Genomic DNA, 19125 nt, shown 5'->3' with positions numbered 1-19125 from the left:
AGAACGTCTTATAAAATGATTATTAAAGTCTACATTTACTTTTACTTTGTCATACCATAGATATCCATGCCATCCCCACTTCAAATTATGTCCCTCCAAATCCAATAGTCTTTTATTCCTCAATAAGATCCATTCCTTTATCCAGACTAGACAGCAGGCAGCAAAATAAAGTCTCAAATTTGGTAATCCCAGTCCTCCTCTTTCTTTGGCATCTTGTAGTAGTTTAAATTTAACTCTTGGTTTTTTTCCTTGCCATACAAATTTAGAGATATCTTTTTGCCATTGTTTAAAAGGTAAATCAGAGGATATTACAGGTATTGTTTGAAACAAAAACATCATTCTCGGTAGTACATTCATTTTTATCACAGATATTCTACCCATTAATGACAGTTGTAGTTTATCCCATTTTAGCAAATCTTTCTTAATCTCTGTCCATAATTTTTCATAATTATTATGAAACAACTTTGAGTTTTTATTTGTCATAGTGATACCTAAATATTTCAACTTTTTCTCTATTGTAAAATCTGTCTTGTCCATTAACTCTTTCTGTTCCCTTAAAGTTAAATTTTTCACCAACATCTTTGTTTTTTGATTGTTGATCTTAAATCCTGCTAACGGTCCAAATTCTTTTAATTTGTCCATCAATACATTAATTCCTTCCAAAGGATTTTCTAGTACAATTATCAAATCATCAGCAAATGCTCTCAATTTATATTCTTCTTTTTTTATCTTTAATCCCGAAATTCTTTTATCTTGCCTTATATCTCTAAGCAGCACTTCTAAGACCAGAATAAATAAAAGGGGAGATAAAGGACATCCCTGTCTTGTACCCTTTTGTATTTCACATGAATCCGTTAAATCTCTGTTAGCAATTATCTGAGCCTTCTGAGATGTATAAATCGATCTAATCCATTTTATAAAATTGTCTCCAAAATCCATTTGCTCCAAAACCTGAAACATAAATTTCCAATTCAAATTATCAAATGCTTTTTCAGCATCTAAAAAAATCAAAGCTGCTTGTTTATCATTTCGTTGTTCTAAATATTCCAAGACATTCAAGACATTCCTGACGTTATCACGTAATTGTCTTTTAGGTAAAAACCCTGATTGATCTTCCTGAATAAATTGTTGCAATATTATTTTCAATCTTTCTGCCAAGATCATTGTAAAAATTTTATAGTCATTGTTCAATAGAGATATTGGTCGATAGTTTTTTGTTTTAGTTAAATCTTGCTCCTCTTTAGGTATTAATGTTATGTTAGCATTATTCCAACTATCCGGTATCTTTCCCTCTTGCAAAATAAAATTCATTGTAGACTGTAAAGGTAGTAAGAGTTCTTCCTCTAAACATTTATAATACATTGCAGATAACCCATCTGGTCCTGGTGCCTTTCCTAATTTAATTTTGTTTATAGCTTCAGATATCTCTCTTGACGTAATAGGGCCATTAATAGCTTGTCTCTGAAAGTCTGTAATTTTAGGCAAATTCTGTTTAGATATATACTCTTCTATTTTTTCAGATGGAATTTCCTGACATTTGTACAATGTTGAATAATATTGATGAAAAATCTTTTTGATTTTTACATTATCTGTCAATGTCTCATCTCCTTCTTGTATCTTTAAAATAATTTTTTTTGACGTTCTTTTCTTAATTTATATGCTAACCATTTCCCAGGTTTATTTGCAAATTCAAAAGTCCTTTGTTTAGCAAAATTTAATTTTCTTTCAATTTCTCTAACTGTCAGCATTGATACTTGCTTCTGTAACATTTTAATTTGATTTACAATAGAGACTTTAGTTGGATTCTTTTTCAATTCTTCCTCTTTTTGTTTTATTTCTTCTAAAATTAATTGCATTTTCTGTTGTTTCTTTTTTTTTAATTCAGAGCTACATTTAATAAAATATCCCCTCATAAATGCCTTACTTGTATCCCAAACGATATTTTCACTTGTTCCTTTATGTAGGTTATGTTCAAAAAACTCTTTTAATTTCTTCTTACATTCTTGTACTACTTTGTCATTCTGTAATAAAGATTCATTTAGTCTCCATCTAAATCCAAGATTTTTTTTTTTAAAGTTAATATCACAGGATTATGATCCATTTTAAAAGTATCCTTCGCTAAAATTTTAGATATCCAAATCATATCAATCCTCGAGAATGTTTTGTGTCTTTCTGAAAAATAAGTAAATTCCTTTGCATTGTCATTTATATATCTCCAGGTATCCACCAATTCTAAATGTTCCATCAGTTCAAAGCAAATCTTTGGTAATTTGCCCTGTGTCTCTTTGATATTTTTTTCAGAAAGCCTATCAATTTTTGGTGAGATTACCCCATTCCAATCACCCATGACACACCAATGATCATATGAAAACTCTGACAATTTTTCCATAAGTCCTGTGTAAAACCTTGTTTTATCTTCATTAGGGGCATAGATACCCACTATCAAAATGTTTGTACCCTGTAGAGTAATTTCAACCCCCACAAATCTACCACTATCATCCAATAATACCAATTTAGGAAGCAATTGTGGGTTAATGTAGAGAACAACTCCATTTTTTTTTTTGGTCCAGCCGAAATAAATTCTTCACCCAAATTTTTACAAATCAAATATTTGGAATCTTTCTTCTTAATATGAGTTTCTTGTAAACAAATTATATCCAATTTTAATTTTTTCAAATAATGAAACACTTTCTTTCTCTTCTGCGCCGTATTAGCTCCATTTATATTCCAAGTTAGATATTTGTAATCCATCTTTAAGCGTGTATTTTAAAATGTGCCTGATGCTCCTTTTAATCCATCATCTTCCTTCCCTTCCTCTGCATATCTTTGTTGACTTTGTTCCCCAGGAATTATATCCATATCTTTAAGTTTTAAAACTTTTCTCAAGAAGTCCCTTGCTTTTTGAACAGTATTCAATCTATATTTCTGTTGTCTGAATGTAAAAATCACTCCTTCAGGAACATCCCATCTAAATTGAATTTTGCGTTGCTTAAGTTTCTCTGTAAGGAAAGCATATTCTTTTCTCTTACGTAAAAGTCTAGTAGGAATTTCTTTCATCACCAGTATTTCCTTACCATCAATTTTAAAGGTATTTTTAAAGTGTTGTAATACCATATCTCTGGTCGTCTTCTTTATAAAATGAACAAGTACATCTCTTGGAATTTTATTCATTGTTGCATATCTGGAATTGATTCTATACACTTTGTCTATTTCAAATTCCATCCTATCTTCATTCAAATCCAGAAATTTTACTAGAGCATTAACAATTTTATCTCTGATGTCTTCACCTGTTTCCTCAGGGATTGCACGGAATCTCAAACAATGTTCTTTATTTCTCATTTCAATCACAGCCATATAATCCAAGTTTTTTTCTAATTCCAGATTTAATATATCTGTTCTATTCTCCAAGATTTGTACCTTTTCTTTAGTGTTTTTTGCATCCTCCTTTATTTGCCCAATTGTCCCTTTAATCTCATCCACTTGTGTTTTAATATAGTCTTTTATATCTGTCAGTTCAGTTTTCATTTCCTGTTTTATATCATTAATCCCTTCCATTATTTTTTGAAACATATCTGGGGGTATAGCCCCTTCCTGTGGTTCAGTAGAACCTCTTCGCTCCTGGGCCTTAGTTGCTCTTTTAGTTGTCATTTTCAAGAGAAGCCTTTAATTTCTGTTATTAATCACTGTTCCAAAACCTAGAGGCAGTCTATTTCTTTTTTTTTCCTCCACCAACAAAAAAGTTAATATTCCAGGCCTGTTATTGTAGTCCAGCCAGCACAGCACAGTTCTTATCTACGTCCAAGAATGCAAAACAATTCTGGTTCCCAACACCAAACGTTTAGTAACATATATGAGCAGCAGATTCGTCCAAAAAGAAATAGTCCAAGGAGAAAAATAGTCCAAAATATATTTCCATCAAATAATAATTACCTCTCATCCGTTTTTAAACTTTAAAATTCCAAATTCAGGCCAGCTTTTTGTCGTAGAAAAAGTATATAAGTTGTTTACATTTTCTTTCTTCCTTGATTATATTTAAAAGAGAAAAAGTATGACTCACCCAGGTTTCTCAGTTGCTGATTCGTAAACAAATCCCTTTTATTGTAGTAATTTAAGCCAAATGATAAGATTTAGACAGAAGTAGGCTCGCTGGTTAAGGACGTTTTTTTAAGAAGAAAAAAAAACGCTTCGCTTTTTTCCAGTACAGCTTGCATGGAAATCCTGGCTCCGTCTTCAGCCGCTCGGCATGCCTTCTTATCTCAGGGCTTTCCTGATCAATTCCAGCTGCCGACAGCTCAACGAAGTCTTGTGGAAAATCTGATCGGTTCTCCTATACCTTGGAGAACATTTAAGCCAGTCAAAGTTTCCTCTTGACTGGCTTTTAACCTGAAAAAAGCTTTCTCTGAGACAGAGATCTCTCAGAGACAGTCACCAGCTGAGCACTCACTTCCGGGAAGCAGAAATTTATTTATTTTTAAATGAAAGCTGAAAGCCCGGTGATTGAGGTGACTCACCTGGAGACCGAGAGAGGACCCAAAAAATCCGGGTCTCCAGGCAAAAAGAGTACACCTAATAACCCTATGGTGTTCCCATGCACAGTCTTCACCAACCAGTGTTTTCTTATGGAGTTGCAACCTTTGGGGTGGGAGTTGTTTTACAGATATGTATTTTTGTATACCTCTGTATTGTTCATGGGTGCCCACATTTTATCTCCAAGTTGATTAGCATGGGTCTATCTGAATTCTACATTAGACAGAATAAAAATATTTTAATAATTATGGAAGCTTTTGAGTTCCCTACTGCCTATCAACTGCATGTGCTAGTGTTGCACACAGGGCCGGTTCCAAGGGGTGGCCAGGTGGGGCACTGGCCCGAGGGCCCTTGAGGCTACAGGAGCCCCTGGGGAGCCCTCTGCTCCCCTTCCGTGATTTGCAACAGGATCGCTGCTGTGGATCGCAGGGCAAGAGCTTCGGAGCTCCACCATTCCCTTCCTTAACTTACCTTGTTCTGTGGTTGCGCACGCAGCAGTACCCTTAAGAAACATGGTGGCTGAGGTTTTCCTAAGGGACTGAAGCCTCTGCTGCCATCTTGGCTGATGGTATGCATGCGTGCTGTGCGCTCGCATCCCTGCCATGAACCAAGATGGCGGCAGAGGCTTCAGCTCCTTAGGGAAACCTCAGCCGCCATCTTTCTTAAGGGCACTGCTGCATGCGCAACTGCAGAACAAAGTAAGTTAAGGAAGGGAATGGCGGAGTCCCGAAGCTCTTGCCGTGCGTGAGTCGCAGAAGGGGAGCGCTGGAGCCTGGGGCAGGCTTTTGTCCAAGGTCTCCAGTGTGTCTGGGGCTGGCCCTGGGCGCACACACGTCTGTATGTGTGCATGTGCACATGTGTACCAAGGCCCAGGGCAAGCTGGTGCCCAAGGGCCCCGGCATGTCTGGGGCCGGCCCTGGTTGCACACTCCTCATCTCTGCCTGAAAAGTCCCCTGAATGATGAGCACTCACAGTTCTTAATAGTTCATTAGCCTAGGTCTAGATTCTAGACTTCCTAAATTTCTGAGTCATTTGTGATTGCAAATTCATAGTTGCTTTATTTACTGGCAAGCAGCTCACTCTTGCAGCTTATTAATCATCTGTGGCTCAATTGCTCTAGAACTGAACTTTTTAACTCAGCTGAACAAGAAGTGGTATATTAAACAGATTTTTTTTAAGCTGACTTGAGATGTTATTTGTTTTGTACATATGAGATGGTGACTATGTACCCGGGAATGTCATTGACAATCCTTCAGGGAACAGAGATGATGGAAAGAGGATTTTGACATAGCTCAAAGTTTACAGCAGGATTTGCAGGAAATAGACGAAACTGGTAGTACTACTGAATAAAAGACAGACAAAAACATTTTTTACAAAGGTCCTCATACTACTCTACATTTATATGCACTCTGAAATAAATTATATAAATAGGTAAGAAAATGTGGAATGAAGCTAACTTGTGGTTTATGTGTCCCAATAGTTACCAAAACAAGTCAAGATTTAAAGCCCTGTGTGTGATTTATCAGCTGCTTAATTTAATGTACTTCTTGTTGGTTTGCCTACTCCCATCGAAGGAAGAGGGGCTAATGCATTTATTAGCAATCCAATTAAGTTGAAGTAGCTGGTTTTAAAATGGGTAAAATCCCATTTTTCATTTAATATGCCTGACAGTCTAATTGTTTAATATTTAGCCTCAGTGAGTTCAATGGGATTTATTCCCAAACAAGTGTACATAGGTTACATTCTAAATGGATTCAAGTCCTTCAGTTGAAATAAGTAGGCTTAAGGTTGCATTCTAAATGGATTCAAGTTTAAATGAGTAGATTTTCATGTATGCAATTGTTTTGTTGACATGTGAACTGGTAACATCATTTTTATATAATATGGGTCATTAATATGATCAAAACCAGTCAGACTTTGCTGAAAAGTCCAAATTCTCACTTGATTTCTTTTACTAAGATATGATTAGAAGTAGTGCCTTGTGTGTAACTAAGAATTTCCTTTGTTGATGTTCACATTGATTCTAGAATGTTAGGATTTTTATTCAATTTTATTTATTGGCAGGATTTTATATCCTACCCTTCATCATCACTACAAACAAAATGCTTAACACCAATAGTGAGATTATTCAGGATCACAATATACATTTCCATAAACAAATCCTATCTCTGTTTGTATATACTTCTAAATATATATATATATACTAGAAGATCAAGTTTATACCTTCTTTAAGCTACTTATGGCTTATTTACAAAGCAAAATCATTCTTCCATTTCAGACCTGTAGTCTATATGTAATCTAAAACCGATAAGATTATTTTTAATTTGCTTTATTGCTTCTATTATTTATTTATTCCAGGTATACCCAGCATGGCACCCTCCAGATACTGTTGGACTATGCCTCCCATCATCCCTGACCATTGGCTGCGATAGCTGGGGCAGATGGGAACTGGGGTCCATCAAAAGCTGGAGATCACCACATAGGCTACCACTAATTTATTCTGTTAGGATCTTCCTTGACCTTTGGAGAGGTGGGATGTAAATCTTTTAAAGGGATAAACCCCCTGACTTTTGTATGTGCCCATTGCTATATACCATACAGACCTGACAGACGGAAATTGGTTCAATGTGTTTAGCTGGCTTCACATCTTAACTTTAATTGTGGCTTTGCAAGTACTCACATTAAAAGCATGGCAAATTGTACAGATTGTTTAGAAGTGCTAATATGCTACTTTCCAGGACTAGCATCAAAACAGGGTTTAGGATAACAATAAAATGACAATCTTTACAAAGTTAATATTTGGAAACAGGCCCAGAAATGGACCAGGAGCCAGTGTAGGGTTTTTGTTTTTTCAAAAAAAGAAAATTGGCAAGATATGTTTATATACAAGGCTCATATTGGTAACCTATCTGTTGTATTTGTTTGGACTAACTAGTTTCCACATCATCTGTAAGAGCAGCTCCATATACAGCACACTGCAGTAATTCAGATGAGACACTACCATGTAATTCAGATGAGACACTGTGACTGGCCATTCTAGGAGAAGATATACCTATTGCACCAGCCTAATTTGGTGAAAGGTGTACACTCAAGCTCAAAATTTTTTTGCTAGCCCAGATGTGCCATAGAATCCTGACTTGGGGTGACTATTTATTAGGGGTGTTTTGAATACATTTCACTTCTGGCACTAAAGAAGGCCACTTCAGAAAAAATTAGGCTTGTCTAAACGAAAGCACGGTTATTCCAAAATGCTCCAAACTTAATCAGGGACCTCTGCAGTGATTCAGAATTTTTCAGAGATTTGGATATTGAAAAAACACTGTAGACAGCGTGTCTGCCAAAAGTATCTGCCCCAACCTTGCCATATAAGGAAAATACCAGGGTTCAGAGAGGGAGAAGGAAGAGCTCTTGTGTGACAGATAAATCTAACTTCTAGTAAGAGTAAATTATTTTATCAGGGCTCTCTAATCCATTTATTATATTTATAATTATATATTTATATATAAATATATAAATATATATTATATAAGTATATATTATGTAATATATAATATATATAATGTAATATATATAATATTATATATTATAATACTTATAATATATATAAATGGAAATGGACTGCCTTCAAGTCGATTCTGACGTGTGGCGACCCTATGAATAGGGTTTTCATGGTAAGCGGTATTCAGAGGGGGTTTACCATTGCCTTCCTCTGAGGCTGAGAGGCAGCGACTGGCCCAAGGTCACCTAGTGAGCTTCATGGCTGTATGGGGATTTGAACCCTGGTCTCCCAGGGTGTCGTCCAATACCTTAACTACTACACCACACTGGCTCTCATAATATATATATAATATATATTATAGAAATTATATAATATAATATATATTATAGAAATATATAATTATATATTATAATTTAGTTAAGAAGACTAAAGTAATAACAACTGAAGATTTATGTAACTTTAAAGTTGACAATGAGGACATTGAACTTGTCAAGGATTATCAATACCTTGGCACAGTCATTAACCAAAATGGAGACAATAGTCAAGAAATCAGAAGAAGGCTAGTACTTGGGAGGGCAGCTATGAAAGAACTAGAAAAGGTCCTTAAATGCAAAGATATATCACTGAACACCAAAGTCAGGCTCATTCAAACCATGGTATTCCCGATCTCTATGTACAGATGTGAAAGTTAGATAGTGAAAGAAGTGGATAAGAGAAAGATCAACTTATTTGAAATGTGGTGTTGGAGGAGAGCTTTGCACATACCATGGACTGCGAAAAAGATCAATAATTGGGTGTTAGAACAAATTAAACCAGAACTATCACTAGAAACTAAAATGATGAAACTGGGGTTATCATGCTTTGGACACATAATGAGAAAACATGATTCATTAGAAAAGACAATAATGCTGGGAACAACAGAAGGGAGTAGAAAAAGAGGAAGGCCAAACAAGAGATGGATTGATTCCATAAAGGAAGCCACAGACCTGAATTTAGAAGATCTGGACAAGGTGGTTCACGACAGATGCTATTGGAGGTTGCTGATTCATAGGGTCGCCATAAATTGTAATCGACTTGAAGGCACGTAACAACAAGAACACACATTTGAAGGCTATATAGAAAGCTGTCTACAACACACCAAATATATAGTGGTGAATTTTGCATCATCATGCTCCAGTTGTTATTTGTTTTGTTATTTTACAATATTGGGTAAGAATATCAAATATGTGTTAGTAAGTAGAACTTCTTTATTTTGAAACTATAATAATAAATCTCTGTTGATAGCACTCCTCAGATTCTTGTAAGGCACACTTAGAGTGATGAAGCCCATGGAACATTTCAGTTCCATGGGCTTGTTTAAAATATGCAATTCTAAAAAATGCAATCCCATCAGAAATGCAAGAAAGAATATGAGTGGTAATGAGGGATGAAATTCTATTAACATGTAAGAACTGTGTCTATAACCTTGGCTGAATGTGTGAACACTTACTTTTGGTGAATCATTTACACACTGTGGGGGGGGGAGGAGCTGATACAGCAAGTTCTTTCTACTTGGTGTCCCTACTGACAAAAAAGAAAGAAAGATAGGATAAGGGTTGTTAAACCTAACAGATGACAAGGGCTTTAACAGAGAGAGGTTGTGAAATTGTTAATATCACAGTTCAAGGGATTTGGCAATGCTGTGTGGTCTTGCATATGATTGTTATTGCAAGTACAAGAATGTTTGTTTTTTAAAAAGAGTCATGAGTCTAGTCCCTATGTCTGCATACTTATTCTTGAACATACATAGATATTCTTGGTGAAATTTCAGAAGGCAGAGATCGGCTAACCATGAATTCTGGTGATTGGGTTTCCAGCATTCTGCATTGCTCCTTATGTCTACTGAACAGCTGATGTATACAATCCATGATGTTTTGGGAGGGTTTCATCCTTGAGATTAACTGGGATTTCTCATAAGTAGGCAATGTTATTGTTTATGGCTGAGATTGGTGAGAGCCAAAGCAAGATTTGGTCACAATTTGGTAGGAATTAAGTCTGCAGTAGCCAGTATTCAGACTAGCAGAGCTGACTGTAAGCAGACAAAGGTCAATACCCTACAGATGTTTAGATATTGTTGACCATTTGCTCATCATAAAGTTTGCTCGGGGGCCAAATTTAGATAGTGCTTTTCTCAAGGCATGTTAACATCCTTTATCAAAGAGGTTCATGAAAGTTTTTTGGGGAAAATATGATAATACTTTATTGGCTGATTAGTATTCACATAATGAAAATCATTTGAAAGATGGCTTCATTGACTTTCACTTAGGCACTGATGGAGATAAGAAAGTAACAGATGGGCATTGGGAAGACTAATTGTATTACAGCTCAAGCTAATTTCTCTCTGTGTTTTGAGTTTATCAATTTATAACTCCAAATAATTGTTCTGTTCCCTACAGATACCCCAAATCAGTTATGCTTCAACTGCACCAGAATTAAGTGACGACAGGCGCTATGATTTCTTCTCACGGGTGGTTCCTCCAGATTCTTTCCAAGCACAAGCGATGGTGGACATAGTGAGAGCATTGGGGTGGAATTATGTCTCCACGTTGGCTTCTGAAGGAAGTTATGGAGAAAAGGGGATGGAGTCTTTTATACAAATTTCCAGAGATGCAGGTAGGTGATAAACTATATTACATACAGTGGGAACCTATGTTAAATTATTGAACAGAAGTTTATTTTAACATTATTTCACACCCTTACAATTTCTTTTTCATGGTTTCCTCATGCCCTTCTTCTCAACTTTTCAGGAACAAAGCACTCATCAGTCTGAGAGCTAAAATGACATTAATACTCTGTTGAACAAAGAAATAACAGTGAAATTGTATCAAGCTTCTGATGCCCCACTGTTAAAATCCTATAATATGGTGAGATAGTACAAAGCAGTGCTTTAGCATATTGAGTCCTTATCTCTTCACAGCCAGGAGTACTTCTGAATCAAACAATTTCTTAGATATAAACTTTGTGTCAGACAATTCTTGAATGTCTTTCAAGTAGTTTTACTCTTTTTAAAAAAATCAGATGGGAGGATATGGGGAGGTCTCAGTTTGAGGGATTAAAGTTTATCAGCTCTGAAGAAACATCAAATGAATTTTAATACAATGTGTTTGGAAGCCTAGAGATGTCCAGTCTTATTCAAAGGCTACCCACTTATATTTGAAGTTATTCCCTCGGTATCACCCTCAGTATCATAACATTTGAGGTAAATAGTTTTCAAATGTATCTCCTGGGAACCTTTTATACATTGATGGGTCTGCTGACGAACCACTCTACATGGCTTTCATTTAAATATTAGTATGTTGCAGAAGATTCAGGGTCACATTTTAGGGTGCATCCATGCCCTATTGGCAGTAAGGTGGGTGTCGTTGCTCATCTGACTTCCTGTTGCCCATGTTGCTGCTGCATACAAAGACAAAGAAGGGTGAGGTGGTGGTGAGGTTGGTGTGGTGAAAACGCAGCACTGGGAGCACCAGATTTGCTTCGCTGGTGCATTTGCACCACAGTGACCTTGCTGCTGCCTTGCCCCTCCCCCTCTCCATCCTGGTATGTAGTAGTGACATGTGGCAGCCCCCCCTCATTCTTCACTCACCTTGGGCTCCATCATTGCCTTGCATGTACTGTACATACCTAGAGTACACTGTTTTGCAGCTATGTATTACATGTGTAGGTAATTGTGGCCAAACTGTTTTCCATGTAAGTTCATGTGCTTTTGCTGACCTTCTCATGGAGAACCCTGGTGCACTGCCAAGGAATCCCAGGGTTCTCTGGAACACAGCTTGAAAACCATTAAATGTACAGAACCCACTTTGCCATAGTGAAATATGTCAGTTGTCCAATACATCCAAAAAGGTATTTTCCTGGAATTATAGAACGCTCCAGATGGTGAGAAAAAGAAAGCTAGCCTTCTGCTAGCTAAGATAAGTTAAACATTTGGTAGATTTAAGAAACAGGTTTTCAGGGAGGGAAAATGTAACTAAGTGAGAGGATTTGGTTGTTACTGTTCATTAAAGACTAAAGTACTTGAGGAGATGAAATGAGCCAGTTGGATTTAAGTATCCAGATTTTCCTTTTTCATCATGAGTTATGTATTAATGCTGCCAAACCAAACATATAGCTCATCTGTCTAATTGCAGAAATTTAAAATACGTACAAAAAGGACATGTAAAGCAATGGTCAATCTACACCTTGAAGAAATTGCTTAATTTTTGTTGCTTTACCTCAAAGTGGTTACAACCAATATGGAAAAGATAAAGAAATTGGGAACAAACAGTTGTTTCAGGGTTATAGAATTCCTTTTGCATACCAAGAAATAGGGGTTAATATCTTCTGTTACTCAGAAGTGGCTGGCAGAGCAGTACTTAAGTGGGATGGGTGGGACAGGGTGATGGCAAGGTTAGGGTGGCTGGACTAGCGAAGACAATCTGGCTCTCCTTCCAGTGCATCTGCCCCACCCTGACCTCACCACCACCCTGCTCCATTCTAGAAAACAACAGCTATGCTTCTGCCAGGAGAATGGCTCCACAGCAAGCCCTGCCTCTCTGACCACTCCTGCTGTCACTTAATTGTTCACTTCCCTTAGAGTTTTGGTTTTTTTAAATCAGAAATTATTCTTCTGTTGCTGTTGTGTGGAAGCTGATTTTCATGTGTTGGATGAATGCCATCTTGTTTGGGTAACTTGTTGCAATTTTGTTTGTTGATTTCTCACCTCTTTTTAACACAGGGCTTCTAATGTGAGGTATACTAGGAAGGAAGGGTGCAATAGTTAAGATGAAGTGATGTGAAATAATGTGTTTAGTTTCTCTGATTTCGTTCTTTATTTAAACTTTATATATCACCTTTCACCAAATGTGAAGGACAGTTTACAAAATTAAAATACCAAGAAACAATAAGACAGATGAAAACAGCAGTAAACAAGAAGAAATGCCTAAAATACTTTACAGGTGCAATCCTTTATCTAGTTATTTGGGAGTGAGCTTCACTAAATTCAATGGGATTAGTTCTTGAGTATATATGTATATGATTGCGCTGATATGATACAGGAGATGTTTCCTTCATAACTAGTGTTCCTGCAACCTTCAGATCTTTTTTACTACTAACATATTTAAAGTATTTATATTTTGCTACTTCCTATAGCCTTCTTCCTTTACAGACTTAACCATGCTGATATATCATTCACTATTTCCAAATCCAAAGACCAGTTATGCAGTAGGCTCCTGCACGATTAGCACTTTTCTATTCATTTCAGTGGGAGAGTTGGTCAGTACTCTCATTGCTTTGCATGCACAGGGCTATCCGTCCATTGAAATGTATGAGACAGAAAAATTCTAAAGATAAATATTCAGTCAAAACCAGAATTTTTTTTATTGGGTTTTATGGATAAACAAATAGAAAAGAAATATGGAAGAAGAATATTATATATGATTACGGCAGCAAGATTATTATATGCACAAAAGTGGAAAATGGAATCAATACCAACAATGGAAGAATGGCTATTGAAATTAATGGACTTAGTAGAAATTGATAAATTGACATGTTTACTTAGAGAAAAATCGACAGATACATTTCTTAAGGAATGGAAGCCTCTCTTAGACTTTTTGTTGAAAGATCAAAATAAAATGATGATACTGGGATTTGACGATTAATTAAGACAGCCTACGGAGAAAAGGGATTCTGTATGTATACATTAAGGGACAGGTTTGATGTATATTATATACTTATAGCTGATCTGCGACAAATCGGAAGTCAACTATTTTATTTTTATTTTTTGTTGATGTATTGCTATGTTTTTTTGACTTTGTTTTGTTTGTCTTTTGAAAAATTTGAATAAAAATTATTAAAAAAAAAAAAGAAATGTATGAGACAGCACTTGTCTACTGGGGAGGTTTTGTACCTATACCAAATTCGTATTCTGGGATACGTGTTTATATACTTTAGGGTTTTTTTGTTGTGAGTCTCATTTGTGAAATGTTTAAATATCCCTGTTGCATTCATCTAACAAAAGTGGGCTCGAACCCACCAAAGTTTGTGCCAGAAATTAATTTGTTAGTCTTCATGCATAACTTCAGAAAAGAGGAGAGAATGCCAGAGGCACATGTGATGGCTTCTCAGTGTGTGGAGCTGTCAACAGTTTAGTTTTCATTTCTAAACAGTACAGAGTGTGTTGACGGCATCGGGGGGGGATTGGGGAGATTGGCTAAAAGAGCTTGGTGAAAAGACATCCTTTTTCCTTATACTACTCTGCTGTTGGAAGAGCCATTTGGCCAATACAGGTGCTGACAATTGTTCTGGGAAATTTGATCTGGCTGCTGTTGCCAACAGATTGTATTATAGGCGGCCAACCTGTTGCATGTTTGGCAGACATGACACAGACAGTGGAGGTTCAAGACACTCCTGGATAGGAAAGACCATGAACCTAGTCTTGCCTGCCTCCCTCTCCAACTCTGCAAAGATGCCTGTTCATTGACTTAGTGAAAAAAAGGCAATATAGCCCTAAATCATGGGGGGGGGGAATATATTTACTGTAGAGCACAGTAGAGTGACATTGTCTCATACTATGGTTGCAAGTTGTTCAACTATGCTGTTTAACATACGTTGAAGACCACTGTGCTAGATGAACTATTGATCTAACACAGCAAGTTTTTAGATAAAATTACCTAACTAGACTAAAAACACATGAAATATGGTTCAGGTTTTAAATATTTCTCACAGATTTCAGATAGATATACCCTCCTATAAAACTTCTAAACTTCCTATGAGATTGCATTCTAAAATGGGTTATGGGAACAATTTGCTAACGTCTCAAGTGCCACATGAAGTTTGTGTTTATTGCTGGATTACTTAGCTAGTTCAATGGTGTTGGCAGCAACTACATCTTTGCAGATTGTCTGCATTATCCATACATCAAGGAGCATCTATCTGATTATTGATGCCCAAAATTGTCATTCAGTAATTAAAATCATCTTATTCTTGAGCACAATCTATGTAAAAATGGCAGTGGTATCGATGCTGCACTTTGAAAAAGAGTTCTTTAGCAGGAAGATTCAATATGATGTTCCAGAATATACTGGTGGTATTTACATGTATTTTCTCTGTTTGTCTGGATGCATATTTATGGGACGTTAAGGGGGAAAGGTTTGGGATTTAATATTGCAGGAACTGATAAAATACTATGCAAGGGTGGATTAATAATGAGAAACACAAATTTGCCAATTTGCAAGCATATATTTTGCCATATATGGAATTTTGGACTGTTTCGTTGTGTCACACTTGCCTTATGGTTAATTTATATGGTGAACAATCAAGGGGCTCAATCGATATTTATAGAAACCATGCATAACTACATTTTCAGGGTCAAAATATTTGGTCCAGCTGTGTAACTGTTAGTGTGGGGAAGGGGAGAATGAAAAATCCCCCCCCAAATAGAAGAGACGGTAGGAGAAACTTCCCTGAAATCTTTGAGGTAGGTGGTTTGGCTAGGTTTACATTATAAGGTTGCTGAGGGTCCTTCTCCTCCCACCCCACATACCCCTTGCTTATTTAACTTAAAATTCATCATGACTACAAAGCAAGGCTGTGTTCATTAGGGGTTTTTTTTAGTTAAATATGAGTTGGGGGGGGGGAAATTGGCCACTTTTTAAAGTTCAACAAGGCCAGCCCCTCCCCCCCCCACACTTCCCACTTCAAATATTTCAGGGAAATTTCTCCCACCCACTCAAAAGCTGTAGAAATTTTTCCCCATTTTTGTGCAAAAACAGGGAACAGTTTTTGGCCCACCCTTGTTTTGAAAGCTATGCTTCTGCTCTTTTTTTCATTCTGTATCTGGGGCCGTTTTTCTGAACTGGACTGTGAACAGAAATAAATAAAGCTCTGTTCCCTCTGAAGCAGCAAACTGCAGAAAGTAAATTGGGATCCATGGCTTCATGCCTTCTTTAACAGAATGGTGCTTAGCAGTTCATACAAATACCTTGTTGGGAGGATGCAAAGGGTGCTGTTGCCTCCCATGTCATTCCTCTCCCAGCTTGCACAAACAAAAACGTAGGCAAGCCAGAAGAGATGTGACAGGACTGCAGCGGCTGGGGAGTGTTACACAGACAATCACAGCAGATACATAAAAGGCAGGATGCTAGAGGGTCAGTGAGAAGTCCCAGGGACTTTGTAGGAGAGCCAGAAAGACCAAAGGAAAAAGATTTACAGCTGAAGGAGAAAGAGAAGTAAGGAATGAACTTTGAGTTGGCAAGCCCAGTGGTGAGACAGCCATGAAAGAGAGAAGAAGAGTGTGGGTGGAGGAAGGGAACCACTATGCTGCAGAAAATAGCAAGGGCTGTAGTTAGAGAAACATTACACTACAGAAAAGAAACTAGACAGAAGGGTCCAAGGGATTCCAAACCTTAGTGGTAAGAGTCCCACCAGAGACAATCTAGACCTTTGATGATTCTTTGGACCTTAATAGGGAATTCTGACATACCTGCTCAAATGAGCAGTGTACCATCAGAGAAGGTAGTTGGTGAAGTTAACTGTGTTCTGTTGGCAGGGCGCACAAGAAAGAATATGCAGTTTACAGAGCTGCCAGCAAGTTTAGAAGAGTGGGTAAGGTGTGTGAGTTAAGAAGCATACAAAGAGCCTTGCTGGATCAGGCCCATCTAGTCTAGCATCCTGTTCTCAAAGTGGCCAGTCAGATGTCCATGGGAAGCCTGAAAGCAGGACTAAACTGTTCTTCATTCAAATTTGACTTCTGTCATAAACTCTTCAGGTGGCCTTAGGAAATGAACTGTTTCTCGCCATCCCACAGAGCCCTGTAGCCAGCCTTCCTGGTTAGGTGGGGCAGCCACATTTCTAGGTACACTATTTGGGGGGAAGTGCATAGTGCCAGCCAGTCCCTCGACCCCACTGGGCCAGGCCAGGGAAGGAAAAGGCAGTGACTTTCTCCATCACTCCTCCTCTATCCAGAGAGTGTGTTAATCTACATGAATTAAGTTTAATCTGTTGAATTGTCTCACCCTTTTTTAAGAGAACCCCAGGAATACCCAGCTCAAAAGCTTGACTTTGCCTATAGCTACAATCCTCTTTCACCTGTGGTCTGTCCCTGTGTTCTGATTCTTCATGAACTGAACTACTTTGGTAAAGACAGTGAGCTCCTGAACTTAGCTTTGATGCTACATTAGGGATTTCACCTGAAAAACAAACCTGTCCATGTTACAAGTTTAGGGAAGGACACAGAGAAAATAAATACTATAGCAAGTGTTTGTTAACTCCTCCTTGAGAGTTCCTCCTTCTAGTCTGGTGACAAAAGTCTTGAGTGAGCAGACTTTGGGGAGCTGTTCCAGATGAGGCTTTTGTTGTGCACTTGTCCTGCCTTACTTACTTACTTACTTATTTATTTATTGTATTTGTATACCGCCCCATAGCCGAAGCTCTCTGGGCGGTTTACAGCAACTAAAAACATCAAAAACAATACACAAATTTAAAACACATCTTTTAAAAACAATTTAAGACACCATTTATTCACTTAATTTTTTCAGAGGGTCCTATTCTTACATTGTTCCTGTTCTTAAAACAAGCTGTCATTTTTTAAATGGAGGTTGTCATTGTCTGTCATGTTACAAATTAAAAAGAAGATAATTTCTCCCAAAAAATCCTAGGGGGGTTGAAGCACAGCTCAGGGGGGCATCCCACTCCCCCACCCCATCTACAGTCCTGATCCTACATATCTGCAAAATGGAGATAATACTGAACTACTTTACATAGTTGTTGTAGGAATTACTGATGTAATGTGAAGCACTTTAAACACAATATGTACAATATAAATGTTAAGTAATGTTAATATTATGCCGACATGCCATATGGTGGTTCAACTTTTGGATCAAAGCTGGTACGGTTCAAAAATAATTTGCTGGAATAAGGAGTGGCTGGCTAACAGTCCCTTTCTTCTTTATGATACTCAGCTTTCACTGACATACAAGAAGTCTCCTCATCAGATATTTATTATCATCACCCTGAAATCTGTACCAATTTACTATTCCTGGTTATTTTCCAGAGTGGCTGCTAAAGTGCTAAATTCTCAAGGCTTGCAAGAGTAACTAGAGAACATTATTCGTTCTAATTTTTTAGACACACTTGCAGATTTAAAAAAACACACTACAACTTGTCCTTTTGGAGTCCATAATTCTTTACAAAATGACTTTTATTATGGGTACTTAAAGTTTGTATAGATTTGTCTTTATGACAGTAGATGGAGATTTGAATTGCATTGTGCAGTCTGTGGAATTAATAGAGACATTTCTAATGATGGAAATGCTAACAGATAATTTGGATTTACTGATGATACTAATAGCCACAATTCTTAAACATTATTTCTTTGATTAATTGGTTTTCCAAATTAGCAATTACTAAGGTTAATTGCTTGACTAAACCTTTAGCCTTTTTTTTTAAAGGTTTAAAAAGAAGTGTGGGTATAAGAGAATGTTCAGTTAAAGACAAGACTGCATTAGAGATATGGATAAGACACTTACTTGAAAGTTGATCTCTTTGAACTCAGTGGTAGTTACTTCTGAGTAAATTTGCATAAGATTGCATTGGGGAAGGGCCTTTGAATACCTGGTTTGCATGCAGGAGGCCTCAGGTTCAATACCTGAAATCTCCAGATAAACTTCAATTGTTATAGATCAGGTTGGTGGTGAAGTGGTTCATCTGGACTGGTGCAGTTAGTTAATTTTAGACCCTCAACTTAATAATAATAATAATAATAATAATAATAATAATAATAAAATTTTATTTGTTAGTCGCCCATCTGTCTGACTTAACAGACACTCTGGGCGACTTACACAATATAAAACACAATTTAAAACATATTCATACAACAGTAAACCACCTGTTAGTAATAGCCTAACCCACCCCAGAAATCCCATAGGCCTGCCTGAATAACAAGGTCTTTAAGGCTCGACGAAGAGCCATCAGGGAGGACGCATGTCGAAGGTCAAAAGGAAGCAAGTTCCAGAGGGTGGGGGCCACGACCGAGAAGGCCCTCTCTCTGGTCCGCACCAGCCTAGCTGTTTTCACTGGTGGGA

General features: G+C 37.2%; 1 protein-coding gene across 2 annotated transcripts in view; it reads left to right on the top strand.

Moving 5' to 3' along the window:
* Positions 1-19125, top strand: part of GRM7 (glutamate metabotropic receptor 7) — a 728386-nt gene that overhangs the window by 241598 nt on the left and 467663 nt on the right. For both annotated transcript variants that reach the window (XM_061618542.1, XM_061618543.1), the window contains exon 2: positions 10462-10678. In XM_061618542.1, coding sequence (XP_061474526.1) covers positions 10462-10678 — 217 coding nt within the window. The remainder of the gene's footprint in view (positions 1-10461; positions 10679-19125) is intronic.

Source organism: Rhineura floridana, chromosome 3 (assembly GCF_030035675.1).
Source record: "Rhineura floridana isolate rRhiFlo1 chromosome 3, rRhiFlo1.hap2, whole genome shotgun sequence".
NCBI lineage: Eukaryota > Metazoa > Chordata > Lepidosauria > Squamata > Rhineuridae > Rhineura > Rhineura floridana.
The sequence above is the reverse complement of the archived record's forward strand: the minus strand, read 5'-3'. Positions and strand labels throughout refer to the sequence as shown.